General features: G+C 42.4%; 1 protein-coding gene across 1 annotated transcript; it reads right to left on the minus strand.

Moving 5' to 3' along the window:
- Positions 1-10,145: 10,145 nt before the first annotated feature.
- pmp22b (peripheral myelin protein 22b) lies at positions 10,146-17,906 on the minus strand. Its single transcript, XM_069719960.1, has 5 exons — positions 17,778-17,906; positions 17,100-17,190; positions 16,713-16,806; positions 13,551-13,691; positions 10,146-12,507 (listed from the first exon to the last, which is right to left on the minus strand). The coding sequence occupies exons 2-5, from the start codon at positions 17,175-17,177 to the stop codon at positions 12,347-12,349; spliced, it is 474 nt and encodes a 157-aa protein (XP_069576061.1). The 5' UTR covers positions 17,178-17,190; positions 17,778-17,906; the 3' UTR covers positions 10,146-12,346.
- Positions 17,907-18,199: the final 293 nt, after the last annotated feature.

The following is an 18,199-nucleotide window of genomic DNA, read 5'->3' on the forward strand; positions in this document are numbered from 1 at the left end:
TCATTAAAAGCTAGTTTCTGTTAATGAGAAGCACTTCTCAGGGTCCCATCGCATTTACCACGAGCTCAATAGAGAATGAGCTCCCATTGATCGCACGCAAATGAAGAACGTGAGAACCATCAACAATCACTGATCCTGTCAGTAATGATTCTCTGGGATTGTGTAGTGACCTTATCAATAACCATTGCAGTAAAGGAGGACACTCCGACTCATTCCCTTGTTCTAGACATTTCTTTTTAAACCCAGTGTGCCGGACTTTTACATATAAATGAACATCCATTACATTCAAGCTTTTGCCAAATGAATTTACAAATGGATGATTAAGCCGATCAGTAAATCTTTCGTCTGGTAAGACATTTCCACCCTTGAGACTACGCCCTTGTTTATATCAAATCTATGGTTCTGTGTTTAAAGATGCAGTGTTATTTCACAAGCAAACGTTTGTTTGGAAAAATGCAAAGAGAGAATGCTAAATGGAAGAAAGCTTCATTGTAATCTAAGGAAACCAGAACATGTGTGGTGCCACAGGCAGCGTGAGCTATTTCATGGTAATAGATGGTATGGTACCACTTGGGATCCTCCTACATATCTCTTTTTTTTTTTCCTGCGACGGAATGGCTGTACCATATTGATTCTATTTCCCTTCTGGTAATTAGTGATTCGCTGAAGGCCCAGAGAGCTATACAGCCTTTAATCAAGCAGTGCCATCATGGACGCTGTCTGTATGTGGGCACCATTAAAGACTGATGTCCCCAATTAATACAGTTTCATTGTGATATTATTAAATCCAAGGTTATAAAAAATGACTAATGCATTTCATATATTTCTTCATATATTTCTTTTGTGTAATGTTCCTCACTGACTTTGACCAATGATATCATATTTACTATCTGATGCCATTTTTTTTTTTTTTTTTTTGCTGTGTCTGGATCCTAATGACTTCTTTAATTACAAGACTGAACAATAGCTCTCAGTGACTGCAGCCTCCCATGATGCAATTAGCACTGGATGCAACATCCGGGTATGTCCTGCAGCTTGCACCTGAGACTTAACAACTCTGTAGTCTGTTATCAATTATCACTCCTTCAATCCTCACATCCTCCCTCACACTACAAACTTCCTTATCACTTGATTAACACGCCCCCCCCAGTTTGGACCCTGTAACATCCCTTTTTATCTCTCGATTCATCCCGAGTTTTAAACATTTGACTGTGTTTTCGGAAGGTCCTGTTTACTTCCTGAAGTGGGATCCTTCATCCTAAGTACCGAGTCCACCCCAGGGCTCCACAGTGAACTCTTTCAAGTGTTTCAAGGAGTCTTGGGCATAGAGCTCCCTCTTCACTTCTCTTTGTCTTTTGTCTTGTGCGCTGTTTACCCCCTTTTTTTTTGTCTCTCTTACACTGGGTGCTACACTTACTAGCAAACTCGGTATCATGTTCTTTCAAGGACACTTGTTTTCTAGTTGGTGTGGAATGTTTCTCTTGACTCCTGACCCTTCACCAGAAGCTGTTTGCATATCTGAACACAGAAAGGCCCTTTCAACTGGACCATGTCAGCCGAGAGGCAGTCAAAATATGCGAATTTCAAAAGGAATGGGAGGATGTTTTCGGACCGATAACCCCCGGGGAATTGTAGCTAATGACATCTAATTATTTCCATCTTCTAAAAGTATTAAATAGACCATAGAATTTATGAATTGAGAGTCTCTCGCTTTTAAAGTGCTCAGTGAAACGTGGTTTGTGAGAGAGTATTTAATCTTCCATACTGCTGAATATGCTGTATGATAATCATGCCCGCTTTAAAATCAGTTTTTTTTTTTCTTCTGTTAATCACTATTCTTTAATCTTGTTTCTTCCTACTCAAATTGCCAAATGTCTTCCTTCCAACATCACAGTCCTCTCCATTACCCCTTCCACACCGTGACCCCTCAAAGTGAAGGAGGAAGTTTCCACATGGTTTAGCACTTGTCAGGGTGACTTCGGTGACCCCAGATGCTGTCCAGATGCAGGTCAGCGGTGGGGTGCAGGATGCTGTCCGAGTGACTTACAGCATGCTGTAAAAAGCCACTACGGGGAAAAAAAGGAGAAAGAGTAAACTGTCAACCCAAATTCTAAAGCCACATAGCCATGAAATGCCTTAAAGATTGAGTTCCTTGTTATTGTTTTTAGTTTTTGGTCTAACGTTGTGGCAGCTCGTTTCTGACACGTTAGTCTGAAGGCTGTCACCGAAGTTTCTGTTCTGGATCAGTGGAAAACATAAATTGGCAAGTTACGGTTTCCAAATGTTGCTGAGTTATTGCTTTGTAGCAGTAAAGGAAAACATTACTGCAAAATGCTGGTCTCAACACCTCCGGTGTGTTTTAGTTTTGTCACTCTTTAAAAACACTGTGGCCCATTAACTTTTGAAGTAGAGTGAATTACCTTCATGCAAGCTTTACTTAACAGGAGCCCAAAGTCACTTTCATATATGATGGGGACACTCCAAGCAGTATGCAATCACTTTTTGTTTTTGCTATTTGGTGACCGCTGAATCTCCCGGTGAAGCACAATTAGCTCCACTGAAGTGATCAAATGACGCATAAGTGGAGTGATGCCCGGGCAGCGAGTGCAGAGGTGCAGAAGGAATCGGCAGCAGCGTACCATCTAATTTGCTGTAAAACACGTCATGTGCTTGTGTTTTCTTTTCTAATTAAGCAGGATTGCTTCAATGGTCCCAGAGTGCCTAGTGACTGAACTAATAGAAATAAAGGCCCTCTAATGGACTGAGGGCAGACTATATTATTTTGCCCTTCAAACTGGCCCCCTGCAACACCCCTCAACCAAAGGCACTGCCCATTCTTTAGGCAACAGCCGTAAAAGCCAATGACCTGTAGGAATATGTTTGCCATATGGCCTTTGATTGTTAGGAGGAGAAATAGAAGGAGAAAGCATAAAGGGGCCGTGTGTGTGTGTGTGTGTGTGTGTGTGTGTGTGTGTGTGTGTGTGTGTGTGTGTGTGTGTGTGTGTGTGTGTGTGTGTGTGTGTGTGTGTGTGTGTGTGTGTGTGTGTGTGTGTGTGTGTGTGTGTTGAGGGGGGATGTCCTCAAAATTCCCAATGCAGCACGGGGCTACGGTAAACCCTGTGTGAGTGGTGGCAGTGTGAACATTATCCAGACATACTTGTATTTGTGTGTGTGTGTGTGTGTGTGTGTGTGTGTGTGTGTGTGTGTGTGTGTGTGTGTGTGTGTGTGTGTGTGTGTGTGTGTGTGTGTGTGTGTGTGTGTGTGTGTGTGTGTGTGTGTGTGTGTGTGTGTGTGTGAGATTTACAGCTCAGAACCGCGAGTGCAACAGTGTTTCTAGGGATGAAGGATGAAGGGGTTTATGCGGGCTCTGAGGGTCAGGCCAACAGGGGGCTACACAAACCAACAATCCTGTGAAAAACCATTCAGACTTCACACAAACACACACTTACAGACACACACAAAGGCAGACATATTTCTGACTGAGGCCCATCAATGTGTTTACTTTGATAAACGATTCACTGTACTACTAAAGAAAAATAAACCGGTGACGGTGTGTTTGCGTGGGTGTCTGTGGGTGGAAGTCTTTCACCACTTCTCGTCATACAGCATTATAGTGATTAATTGTAAACTCTGTTATGACTGTATTATGCAGACTATCGTGCAGTGCTCAATGGTCTAAAATTCTCATATAAATTAGCATGGATGTTTTGCAATTAAAACAAGAAAATACTATATTACATCCCCGTTTCCCAAATAAAAGTTTGTCGTAGAAGAGTCTGAGGGCTAAACTGGCCCGTCTGCAGTCCAGACCTGTCACCAATCGAAAGCATTTGACGCAGCATGAAATGAAAAATACGACAAAACTGTTAAGCAGCTGAAATCCTGCATCAGGCAAAAATGGGACGACATTTCACTTTCAAAACTCCAGCACTCGACCTCCTCATTCTAAAACGTTTACAGAGTGTTGTTAAAACACTGAAACATGAAAAACGTTTAAATGTGTTGCTGGCATTGGAATTTTAAATGAGCATATATTTTTCATAAAACAATAACATTTCTCTGTTTCAACATTTGATATGTTGTCTTTGGTCTACTTTCAATTAAATATGGGTTTACATGATTTGCAAATCATTGCATTCTGTTTTTATTTACATTTCACACAGCTTACTAACTTTTTGGGGAACTGGGTTGTAGTCTGTAGGTAGGACATACTGAAAATAATCACTTATATTATGTTTACTTTAAACTATGGTGAATAGCATCCTCTAGCAGCAAGAACTAGGTTTTGTTTTGGGTGAGTGTGAATATAAAATGAGCGTCATAATGAATTGGACTTAATAGATGTTAATTTCAATGTCGTGGATTTTTGAGGCTTGTGAGCCTTGTGACTTGTGTACTGTGGGCACATACAATATACATATGTTTTCTCTTTGTTCTGTCCCCATGCCTGCATGCATAACGATATGCATAACTCATCATAGATATTCATGATACCGCTGCGTCCTCCTGTCTTATCTTCCCTCCGCCCTGCTCCTTTGTCCCGAGATTCCACAGCTCCTCAGCTACATGTGCACTCAATAGCTCGACAGTCCCCCTTTGCTATCAGCCCGGTCCTGCTATCTCCTCATGGGTTATGGCAGGCACTCCACTGAGAGAAGATTACAGCATTCGGCTTTGTTTTACTAATCACCCTGTCTCTGTTTCGTGTACATGAATAGTGATTGCCGGACATGCAAAAGCTTGGAAAGTAGCTGACTAATTAGGTTTACTAATCTAAGTTTCATTACCCTTTAGGTCCAGATCTCTTCTGTATCTAGGGCCAGACTTTTTTTTTTTTTTTTTCCCCGTCAGAGCCGCTTTTTTTGGGGACGGGGGATTCAGCTCCAATTACTCAAGAGGACAGTGGTATCATAATTAGGAGTTGTATACCCACATAAATAAATCATTCCGGTCTTCATCTCAGGGTGCCCTTTAAGAGTTCGAGGACATGCTTTGTTTGGACTGCTGGTACTATTTTGTCTCTGCACTTGGTGCCGTCACACACACACTGTCCAGGTAGTGGCAGCAAAGCGCATGCTTGGCACTGAAACAAATGTATTAGATTTAGATTTTTTTTAGATTTTATACACTTTATTAATCCCCGAGGGGAAATTTCTTCACTACAGCAGGGGGGCTCTCAGGGGGGAGATGCTGCAGCAGGCTGCCACGACCGCGGCGCCAGGTAACCTGACCTGAAGTGCATGTTTTTGGATGATGGGAGGAAGCCGGAGAACCCGGAGAGAACCCACGCAAGCACAGGGAGAACATGCAAACTCCGCACAGAAAGGCCCAGGACCGGATTCGAACCCAGAACCTTTTTGCTGTGAGGCGACAGTGCTAACCACTGCATTACTTAATTAAATGTAATACAATTTTAGTGTTCAGGCTTTTTCTTTGTGATTATATTATTCAGTAATAATATCAATAGAAGCCTAGAGATAGGAGCCTATAGTGGTAATAATAAGGGCTACAAAAGCTGCATGACGAGGCATTACACTATTTCTAGTGTCTTGCTGAGTTTGAAGGCGCCAACCGTTTTGCTGAACTACCCAGAGTTCGAGTCAAATGTGGTATTTTGCAGATGAATACACACTGAGATGAATTTGATCTTTGAATCCCAGAACTGTCGCAGCAGGTTTTTTTTTAGTTTTTTTTTTAATAATATCTGTGGCTCGTATAGCTGTCTGCTCCTCCTCCAACTGGCTGATTTAGAGTCCTCAATGAAAGGCAGAACATTTCACGTTAATTCCAATGTTGTGGCTGCTTGATATTATTACCTACAGTATATCTTTAAATGTTAAAATTTTTATGCGTGTGCATAAAAAAACATCTCTAGTTATAACAACGCCAGGGAATGAGTTTTTTCTTTTTTCAAATCTGCCTGTTTAAAATGCGGCACGGCTGCAAATAACATGCTGCTCAGTATCCCATTCCCTCAGGAGGCCCTGTTATTGCCTGGGGAATTTATGAGGCTTCATTGACACCATTCAGAGAGCTTTTACTGCCGTCCACCTGACCAGTATGAAGCTTTACTGGACCTCATGAGAGCCGTCTGTCTGTCTGCAAGAGATTAAAAGCAGCCGTGTTCAGTCTTCTTCTTCTTCTTCTTCTTTTTCTTCTTCTTCTTCTTCTTCTTCTTCTGTAGCCTGAAACTTGCAGGCTACACCTTTTGTCTTGAACTTGCAACGTTGCATCCTTTTCTCTGTGTCTTTGTATATGTGTGTAGTGTGTGTGTGTTAAGTGCTATAATTACAACAGCATCTTGCCGGTGTTATATTCTCCATATAGAGCTGCGAGATTCCTGTCATGCCCCCTTTCAAAGCCGGGTGCATTGATATGAAAATCCAGTGCAGGCACATGCTTTGACCATCCTGTGTGGCACATGTCCGTCATGTTGCTCATGCATGACTCTCGGTAATTTGCGACACGTATGATCCATGCTTCAGATGTTCTGCTGTCAAAGGGTTCTGCGGTTGGTTTTTTTCAGCTCAAAAGACTTTTTACTCTCATCCTGATTCAAATTTGCGTGTGGCTCAGTTTTTCCACTGTCAACAGAAGAGTTACAAGGCGTACTTCAGTTTCACGAGGCAGAAAGTGAGCCCTTATGTTGGCTATGATATGCTCAGTGATTTTCCCCAGCTGCTAGAGATGCATTCACTGATGTTAAAGTTGTCGTCTAACCATATTCACGGACCGACAATTCCCCGATGCTGCCCGCTCTAAATCCACCACAAAGCTCCTCTACATCTGATTGTGCCATGTCCAGCAGACAGCTTTATCCTCCCTGCTCTTTTAATCGTCAATAAAATGATTAGGCCCTCCGTGTGAGTGCGTGTTGGCGTAAGTGATTTTGATCTATGGCAGGAGCTGAAGTTGATTTAGTCCCGGACTACATCGGCTGCCAATCTTTGCTTTATTTCCTGAGCGTGATGGACGCCCGCAGGGTCAGGGGTCAGCTGTGTGTGGTGATGACCTTGAACCTGTGTTGGCCTTGGGAATGGGTCAGTATGGTGGGTATTAGAGCGTGTTGGGTGTGCGCTGCTCTGTTTTGCACATGACAAATGAATGACTGTGTCATTGGGGAAAAAGAAAAAGAAAAAACACTGTGTGTCCACTTTGACCCTTCAAACGGCGCTCCAGGGAGAGTTGGGGGCCAAATCGGCTCATGGGGTTACAGCCCCCCCCCCTCCCCCCTCCCCAGCGGCCAGGGATCATGTTTCTAAATAACCTCCAGACATCCTCGGGGAGTTCTGGACCCACTGGGCCAGAGGTACACCTTGGATTAGGGTCAGCTTTGATGGAGAATAGGCAAGTATTGTGTAGGAGTTAAGGGACTGAAAGTGCGTGTCTGCCGCCACATGTGATACATGTGCGCGCATGCGAGTGTGTTTATGCCTGCGCTAAAGTGTACGAGGTCACATCTCTGTGTGATCCGACTGGCTAATCTGAATCTAATCTTAGCCAGCTGCATTTCCTCGGCCCCTCCAGCCTCATCTTCTTCTCCAGCTGAGGGAGAGATTATTAAAGCTACAAATTATCGAGACCCAGAGGTTCTTCCACTGCTGGTGATAGCAAGCAGATGGCAGCAAAAAGCTAGGAGAGACCGAGCCCTCCTCCCCGTCCCCCCCCCTTCCCCTTACACAAAGTACCATTTGCATTTCATGAGCCTTAATTGCGTCTGTTGCCCTCCTCCCCACCGGCTCTGCGATTTTGTGCCTGTCACCGGGCACCCCCTCACACCCTTGAAGTAGCCGTGATAGATTAAGGTGGGCCTTCTGTTTGCATCCCCCTCATTGTGTTCCAGAAATTAGAAAATATTATCTCTCAGTTGACTCAAAGTCAAAAAACTAAGGCAGGGGGGGGGTTGGTGGTGTGAGTGCAGGATGTGATAGTGACATTGCGTGTGATGGGACAAGACAAGGGAGCGTTTTTAAGTCATTAATGGGGAAAGTGATTATTTTTAAAGCTTGTCCTTGACCCCGTGATGGCAAAACAAAGACGCGTGGAACCCCCAGACACCCATAAAGCACTGAGCTAATAATGCATATCAGTCAATACTTGATAGATACAATGCAATGACTCTGTGCTCTTTTTAAACCACGTTTTTGCCATTTTCACAAAGGCACCAAAGAACAATTAAACTGTGTGCAAAAGTGCTGTAAAGAGTGTTTGGAGGCAGGAGTTTATGATGTTCATTAATCTGCCAAAAACCAGGTGGTGGTGGTGAGACAGGATGTTGATCTGTCATCATCAAAATAATGAATGTGACAAGGACTGGACGAGTCCTTTCAGACTGGTGTTGGTTCAGTATAATGTGACAAATTGATCCGGTGTCTGTCTGCTTTGTCTCACGTCTCATATGTAGTTACTGTGTTAAATATTGTGTGCATGTCTGAGTACACGGCCAATGACTTTCACTCAGTTTGGACATGTCGAGAGGGGATGAATGGACATATAGATTAAAGTTACTGTGGTAAAATATCATGGTCAGTACAAATCAGAGAAATGAGAAAATATTCTTTTCCCATACTTTTTCACTTATTTATCAACCTAATATTGGCCATAAGTTCCAAATATATCTACAATTTGTTGAAGACTATTCCTGCATAAAAATGGATGAGTTAGACCATATTTACATTTCAGTAAACAGGTAAGAAATTAATGCAAAACCCTGAATAAATAAAAGGATAAACAATGAATGAGACTCTTCCATACAGGAAATGCTTAAATGAGGATGGAAATGATGTGGAATCATCTTAAATCATCGTGGTCGTAGTTCTAAGTCTTCTGACATCACAGAAATGAGGAAATATCTTTAAGATTAATGCAGGAAATCCATCTAGGTCCAGAAACTTCATACATAATACAGTATGCCAAACAGCATTCTTGTTATGGAGGCTCATGGTGGTCCACAAGGTGGCAGCTTACTCTCTAGTTTTAACTGTGATTTATTACCCATCTTTATTTCTTTTTTTATTGTCACCTAACCTGACTTGAACTGACCCTTTGCTGTCTTCAAGCTTCTTCTCAACTTTGAGTTCTTTTATTGTCAAGCAGAGATTTGTAAAATCTGTGCTCACTCAGATTTAACTAAGAGATCATCAAAAACGGTTTGACCCACTCTTTTCTTGCTAATTTCATATTTTGTGACACGTCTGAATTTCGTTGAAATAATTCATCAAAAGTAAAAGAGTCATTTGTCTTCTGCCTTTACCTTTAATGGTGTATTGTGCCATGAAGGCCTTCATAATGGCTTTGGAGGAGGAGCATTTATTAGATTGACTGAAGGGTAATAGAGAGTAGACAAGCAGGAGAAATCACCTCTCACTATCTCACGCTTGCACACTAATGGCAGCGATACGCCCTCACAAACAAGCCGAGTTCTAGACAATGCTTAATGATCACATCGAGAGTTAATGAGGTTTAACACACTTCACTAAGAAAAATATGATCCGCCACACCCAAGGGAGACATTGAGTCTTTCCCATCTCCTCTCAATACCATGGTTGATTGTGAGGTTTAACTGTAGTGCTCATATTCTACCACACAAAGGCAGTGTTTGCTAATCTGGTGCGATACATAAATGCTGGTCTTGTTACTCTCTGCATCCACCAGATGGCGGTGTTGCACCTGATTTTTTTTTTTATTTATTTTTTTTTTAAGTGTAAAGCCTTAATTATTTACAGAATTTGGATGTTAGGAGATGGACATATACATGTGCACAACATGGTGACACAGAATACATATATATATATACACACACTGAGGTACAGACGTTTTCAGACTCTAAACCACAACACACACCCTCATGCACGCAGACCAGAATGCGGTGTCCCCGTTTCACCCAGTTCTAGTATGTCAGAGGGGGAGGCAGTGGGAGGCTGTGACCTCTCGGGCCTGCAACAAGAATGCTCCCTCTGAGAGTACTCTTTCATCTCTGCAGATTCAAATACCCATCAGATCAGTAGAGAAATGACTGTTGTCTTTAAAAGGAATAGATCCATTTCAACCCACAATCGGGGCGTGTACAAGAGTTATTCAATTGAAACAGGCAGGTTTATGCAAATTATTTTGTTATCTGTAACTGAAAGACACAAAAAGCTCCGTGGTGGTAAGAAACATCCTTTAATGGTTAAATTCAAAGTAGCTTTGGTAATATCAAGAGCATTTGGAAGTTTAGGTGTAAACATAGTACAGACAGCTGTAGCTTTACACAAAACTGTAAAAGAGGGCAGTTGTCATTAGAGGCAGTCTCTTCTAACTGAACCCAATAATGAGCATCCATCATGCTAAAAAAAAAAAAAAACCCACAGCAGATTAGTTAGTGTAAGCTCTGAATGAAACACTTTTAACCCACCATAAATATAGGCTGTGTTTTGGAAAGAGAGATGTCAAGTGGAGGACAGATGCTTTCTTACAGTCGTGGGTCCTCTTATTTCTGATGTCATGAGAAGACACCGTTGACACTGAAACACAAGCTGCGTGTTTTGAATAGCCGGCGTCGCGCGCCAAGCGCCGTGCCTTCGCCCCGGTGTGGGTGACACATACACAGGGCAGCATGAACACATACTGTAAGGTAGACCTGACAGGCTGGACTGTACACAGGAATTTAACATGGGGCATCTCACAGTCAGTCACAACAGATTTATCACCACACAGGATTCAGAATTTGCTTCATTTTAATGTCTATTCCCATCGACTGGCAGGTTTTTCCACACTTTTTCTAGCCATGAAAAGTGTTTTTCAGATTGACTTTATGCATAAAGTTTTACCTGCACGTGTATCAAGTGTTAGCATGAATCCAGTCCCTTGTAACAGTGGAATACACAGCGTTAGATAACGTGAGAGTAGTTTTATTTAGTAAGTGAGTTGTTTTTTTAAGCGAGATTGTCGTCAACATCTGTTATGCACAACATATAAACAGTGTTTTGTACAGTAGAAGAGGAACAAAAAAAAAAAAATCTAGACGTCAGTGGGCAGAGACTGCTGCATGCCAAACTTCAAGTATGTGACAGACATTTGTATCCTCACTGCAAACCTCTGTCCTTTCCTCACTTTAGAGTTAATGCTAAATATGTTTTTCCTATCATCTGGTATTTTCTTATATGGCTTCAACTCGGTGGCATTTCTTTCTAGTACAGTAAAATGTGTGGTTTTTTTCTTTTGTTTATAATGCCCCCACAGCGTTACTTTCTTCATGATGTTGTACTCAAAAGGCAATTTGGCTTCTTGAGACGTACACACAGGGTCAACACAAACATGAGAATGATGGGAAATTAAGGCAAATAGAGCTAAAAAATAAAGTTTTTTTGTTTTTTTTTTAAAGTTATGTCTCCGTAATCCAACTCTTTACAAACCTGCAGAATAATACTGACATTCCAAATGACTTTTGATTTCATCAATGCACAACCTCAACCTCAATCATTCACCGTTTACAGTCGCTGATAAAGAAGAGAAGGATCAGACACTGCAAAGTGAAATAGGCTGTGTTCCCTAAAGAAGCAGTCAGCCACTGTATGCGCAAGTGTACCTCCGTCTGATTCTCAATTTAATCAATGGCAAGCTGACTCTTAACAATAACAAAGTAACTCTGTTGTAAATGACCGCTATCAGTAATAGGAATGATAAATACATAGCACCATCTTTTGTTGAAAATAAGAAATAGAAAAATACCGAAAATAAAAACACTTAAACTTGCAAATTCACAAATAGAAAAGGACCAAATCTAGATTTAATGGCTATGCTACATCCACGGATGTCACCACTCTTTTTTTTTTATAAAGCAAGCCCTTAAAAAGGTTTCCTAACCCTTCTATTTCTATACATGCACTTTGGTTGATATACTTCAAGAAACTTTTTTTGTGTCCTTTTTTAACTAATTATTTGGCAATTACCAAAACAAAAAAGGCAAAAAAAACAAAAACAAAAAAAGAACACAACAAAATAGCGTATAATTATTTCATCATTACAAACAAAGACTGAGGCACTTAATCAGCGAAAACAAAGCTCATAGTATCCGTTGACAGAGCAACACAAAAACTATGTACATATATGTAAAAAGTGTTATAAATAGGGTTTAAACCATAGATACTATATACATCTTTGAACTGAGACAGTATTGGTGTTTTTGTGTCGGTTTGCGTGTTGATTTTTTTTTGGTATTACTCCCCCTCGCTGTGGTTGTATTGGCCTGGTGGCTCCATCGGCCACTGCTACTCGGGCATCACGACTGTATACTTCAGCAGGGGACTGATAACACTTGCAGTTGGGCAGGGGGTTACTGGGAACACTGGGATGGAGTGACGGCTCATTCTCGCTTCCTCAAGATGACATAGATGAGTCCGCTGATCAGCGCCAAGGGGAAAGCCACCCATGCCAGAATGTAGGAGAAGCCGAAAGTGTCCGTCTCCGCCACCCACTCCGGACTCATCACCGTGTAGATGATGGCTCCACTCATCACAAACAAACCTGCGGGTAGGAAAAAGAGAGCACTGAATATCATCGTCTTCAATAATCAGATCATGTTTCTCTGCAGCGTTGTGCTCTCTGTCTCCTGTCCTGGGCTGAACCCTGTCTGGCAGCGGAGGAGTCTTTCCCAGAAGGCATCCCTCCGCATGACATCACAGCGTTTCATGCTTATTGACCCCCGGTCTGGCCTTTGCGGGCCTTTCCAGCTCTGCCCACCTCCCTGGTCCAACATGGCATGATCTGTTTGTCAGACCCCCACACGGCCGGCCTTCCTGACATTTCAACTTGCGCAGCTGGCGGCGTTCCCAGTGTCATTCCTGTTTGGCTGAGTGGGCACCTCAGTGCCAGGCAATGTGCTGGCACAGTACAGAGAGAAAACCTGGGACTTTACAAAGGGCTGCAAGAGAGAACACAATGGACTGGCAGTGGCGCTGCTCTCTGGCCAAAGGGCATGAAGTACAATAGACAAGTGAAGCATAATAACCATTAGTATCTCGCTCAGACTCGCCTAATTTAATTCTCTGCAGTAGAAGATGTGGTGGGAGCATCCGCTGTTGTTTTGTCTGGTGGATTCGTATGCCTGCTGCGTTTTCTGACTACTTAAGTGGTGCTGTAGATTGTTGCTTAAAATCTTAGTCATTTTGTTGACTAATTGTCGACTTTCAGTTTTATGCTGTTTATCAATATCATGTCTTTTTTTTTTGTGCCTTTTTTATTGCATTTCATAACCTTAACTACAAGTTAATTAATCGAAGAAAAACTACAGACAGATGACCAAATACTGAAAATAATCATCCATCCATCCATTACCTATACACGCTTTATCCTGAACAGGGTCACGTGGGGCTGGAGCCTATCCCAGCTCACTTAGGGCAAAGGCAGGGTACAGATCGCCAGTTGAAAATAATCATTCATGGCAAAATCGTAGTCATACCAGCTCCAATACATTTCCATTTTTAATATTTTGTGTCTCTCCCACATCTGCCTAGTATCAGTTATATGTTGTCGATGGATTTGTGATGAAGTGGGTGAACTAAACTCACTGGCAATGATCTGGAAGGTTCCTGTGAGGAAGAAGCGTCCGCCCTTCTGCAAAGTGAAGAGCTGGCAGAAGAAGAGGAAGAGAGACAGGCAGCTGAAGATGATGGATAAGATCATGAGGGCCTGGACCGCCTGAATCCACTCTGCCGGAGAGAAGGGGGGAAGAAAGAGAGTGCTGTCAATATACCGGACCCATAGTCATCATTAGCCAAAGCATAACATCCAGTATACATATAGATGATTGACTTAAAGACGATGGAAGGAAACAAATGAAAAATTAAAAGTGTGCTTTGACTGGACTTCTCTCTGCTGACTTTTAAGCATCCTCACAAATAGAACATAATGAGCTCGCCCCTGTGGCCATGTTCACTTCTGGGAACGTGTAATGGATCCATAACAATGAAACCTGGGTATCTTGTTCCTAAAAGCTCTGTGCGCCCCTCGCAGCAGGACCCATGACTAAATGTATTGTATTGATCGGGGCTGCTCAGACGCCATTAACCCATTAGACACCTGTATCGAAAGGGAATACCGAGTACCATCTACTTGTATCTGTGCTGTCTATCTGAGTGTGTGGCTGTTTGTTTTATTTATTCGTACCACCATGCCAGGAATCCGAGGACTTCCAAGCAAGGTCTTCTCTGAGGGTTATCCGTGCTCACTTCCGGTCGCCCTGCGCTTTCCTAAAATCTCTCTGTACGCATCCATCTTTTCTCATTAGCTGCGTCTGCTGTGTGTCTTCTATTCCAATTTCGAACACAACTGCTGCCATGTTGCGAAGCGCTTGATCACAAGGGCCTGTTTGTGCACTGGCAGCCATTGCATAACCCAATCAGTCACTTCTGTGTTGTCCAAATGTCAGCAAATATCCCAGACCCAAGTCCATAAAGCCTGTTTCTGTATTATGTCTCAATCTGCATGCATGCCACCGCTAAACTTTGACATTAAACATTCAAGATCCTGTGGTCTATTGATTCTCTTGTATTATGTAAATCAAACACATGTCGTGGTTTTAATGGAGGGCCACAATACATAATTTATTACAGCTCATTCTCAAGAACAAAAAGGATGATTAAGACATCTTACTTTGTGTGATTTTATCACTTTGACTCACCACACTTCATTGCTCTGTAACTACTTTTCAATCTGTGGCCTTTTGCAAAGAATCGTGCAGTTTTCTCATCGTATCTCACGTATAGATTGGCAGAGAATCCGTATCTTGAATGATTGCACAGTTTTGGAGTCAGGTTACCTATAATAACACAGCCTGTCCTGATGACCACCGGCTCAGAGATGAGATATATGGGAGGAAACACGACACACTGCAAAATCTCCCTTCCACAAAATAGCAGCCAGCACAGCAGAGCAACAATTAGATTTCCCCCGTAATGATCCTGTTTTCAGATGTTATATATAACTCTGTGATAATGCTGTGAGAAAATAACGACAAATACATCACTGCTTTTCTGATAAACAGACATCTCGCCCTCCTTCCTTCCTTCACTGGCCAGTAGTAGGAAACTGTGACATCTGGGCATTTCCTGGCATGAGGCGCGGCTCGGGGGCTCAGAATATCACAGATAAGCATGTGACTCATATTCAAAAAATGTGTATGAATGTCGTGGTTTGTTATTGTGGCAGAGATCTTTTATATTTTTACTGTAATTCCAAACAGGAAAATAGCTTCTTGCTGTCTTTCTGATTTGCTATTCTGATGCTCGAAACTGCACTGTGCCAATGAGTAGTGACCAAAAATAAAGCCGCTGTAGTATTTACTTCTCTATGTTTATGTATTGTGAGGCGTGTGTGGGGGAAGAGGACATTCTTCCTCAACGGCTAATTTTAGAGCAAGTAAATTCTATGAAGTAATTTTCCTGGCTGTAAGGATGTGAGGTTTAATGCATGTGATAACTGTGGCATGAGTACCTCTCACCCAGGCGTCATCTAAACCAAATGCGGCCAATATTTATGTAACCAAGGCAACGCCAAAGAGGAACTCAAAAGTTTCAGAAATCCTCTAAAAATAACTTAGATGATCGCAATTCACCTCGGAACTCGATCGCTCAACAACAACAAAAAAAAAGCTTCAAAAAGCTCTTTTTGAGCTAACATGCTATCTTCCATCTCCCAGAGCCCAAGCAGAGACCCAGGAACAGCACACGCGCCTCCTTAAACAAACACTCCGTGTCAGTGCGCTAATGAAAGCAAGCCAAACAAACCAAACTGGCTGTGCCATCGAGCTACCTGGCAGAGTGAGCAGGCGCTGCCTCCCTGATCAAACACGCACTGACTGAAGCATTTTAGACAAATGACATCACCTGGCTGCAGAAAGCTCCTGCACCACCGTGACGGCACATTTAGTAGCAAAACATACAGCCGGCGCTCACAACATCTTACATAAACTTGTTGATGCATTATTAATTCTGAGGCAATGAGAATTACAATTTGTTCTCAAAAATAGTTTAATATTTTTTATTAATAGTCTTATATTTATACATTTATACTTCTAACTTGGAATGTGCGACTCAATAAATCTCTTAACACTGCAGCTGTTGCCTTAAATTGTCCTAATGATCCCTGCAAACTAACACTGGACACTCCTGATCTGACACTGGGCGTGACCCGCCATCAGCATGCTATGTTCTGCACGAGGTGGTCCAAGGTCTCCCTGCTTTCAAACACTCTGACACCCAACCCCTTACACACACACACACACACACACACACACACACACACACACACACACACACACACACACACACACACACACACATAGATCTAAAACTTTAAATACTCTATGCGGCCCCACCCTGATCGTCCACAGCTCTTGTCACTATGGAGTCCCTAACAAGAGACCTGAATATGGACATCACACCACGACTATTTATACAGTGGCAGCCTATCAGCTCGCGCTTCCAAACAGCACTGCCACATTCTCTGCCCTAGATGGCACCAGAGTGCCAGAGGAGCGGTGACACACCCACATCATCAGCAAGGTAAAAAAGTGAGATTTCATCAAGGCATTTTTCAAAGTTCAAATCCCCAAAATAAACAGCAGAGCAGAGATTATAAAGTCAAGTCTGAGCCACGGTACTGTAAAGACACGGTAAACAAGTCAAACGTATACTCAAAGTAAATAGTCAAATATGAGGCAGGTGTCTGACCTCCGGCTGATGCTGGGTTACAGTGGAATCCTCCATTGGTAGTGGAGCAGTTTATCCAGAGGTCTGAGGTGCCAGTTTCACCTGACGTCCATACCTGGTGTCAACAACATACGACTTAGTTAGTAACATGTGAAGAGCAGCAACAAATGGTACAGAAAAATACAAAAAGGAATGACGAACTATGGAGCCCCCAAAAAAAATACAAGATGTTCTATTTCTATACTGCAGTGCAACATGCCTGTGAACATCAGTAAACAGTCCGTTTATATCTTTAATTAATGCTCAACATTTTTGCTCTGGTTATTAAGTGTACATGGATGTTCTCTAACTGCTCTGATGACATCAAAACTAGCAGAGAAAAAAAAAAAATCGGACAGTTTTACTCACGCTGACAATTGTTGACACAAACAGGAGAACCAGAGCAGCGACGTGCAGGAGGATGATTCCCAGTAGTAGGAGCAGCATCTTTTCAGACGATCTGGAAAGTAATGAGGAGAGGAGACAAGTCTGTCAATATATGTGGGTGTGGATGTCAGATTGGTGGGACATGGGTGTGTCGCTGCAGCACGTTCAATAGGGAGAGAAACTTCATCTCAACCATCTTTCAGATGACAGGATCCCTCCTTTGCATCATTTTATGAGAACTTGAGTCGTTGGTAATATTCTGCATGAAAGCAAATTAGAATGAAATTTAACAGCGAGTTTATGAACATGATGGAACTTTGAAGCTGATCTCAGGGACTATACCTTTCGAGTTATTTGTTCAAACAAAACCAAACCTGTCTCGAAAGCTTGTCGCTTTTTAAATTGCGTTTTTTTTTTTCCTCCGCCTGAAACCGTTCAAACAAGGTGGAAAATCACGATTGCACATGATTTGAGTGTGTTTATCGGTGAAAATAACTGTTTGAGACCAATTAAGCGGAATGCCAGGCTGTTTGCGATGACAGCCGAGGTTCTTCTGTCCGTGCGCGCAGTCAAAGTGTATCCCAGCGTTTCCGTCTTTAATCCTGAGTCTCAGCGCGGCTGATTGAAAACAAGTTATGAAGAGAGTGTAAGTCCACTTACTTCGGGCGCGAAGCTTGTATTTCCACAAAAAGAAAAAGAGTTTAAGCTTGCAAGAAGCAAAATGAAGTTTTCCCAAAAAGAGTCCAACAGCAGTAGTCCCCCCGTCCTAAAAGTCGCTCTCAGACTAGATTGATGCCCCGGCTGACGTTCTGTTATAAAGTGTCTCATTATGGAAGAACAACGCCCTGCGTGCGTCGCTGCGTCATGGAGTGACCCTGTGGTCCACGGCCAGGCTTCCCAATATAGACGCGTCATGCGCAATAGCGCATGGGTTGCCTTAGTTACTAATTTACTGTATGTGTAGTGACTTGCTGATCATTGTTTTGTTGTCGTGGTAACTAAAAGCAGTTATCTGCTTTCAATTATTATTATTTTTTTTTTGTAAAAACTTCCTTCTAACACTTTTTTATTTTAGTTATTGT

This window comes from Brachyistius frenatus, unplaced genomic scaffold, assembly GCF_029030835.1.
Source record: "Brachyistius frenatus isolate BFR_SWC_R1_liver_20210118 unplaced genomic scaffold, ASM2903083v1 Contig_228, whole genome shotgun sequence".
In the NCBI taxonomy this organism is placed as follows: Eukaryota; Metazoa; Chordata; class Actinopteri; family Embiotocidae; genus Brachyistius; species Brachyistius frenatus.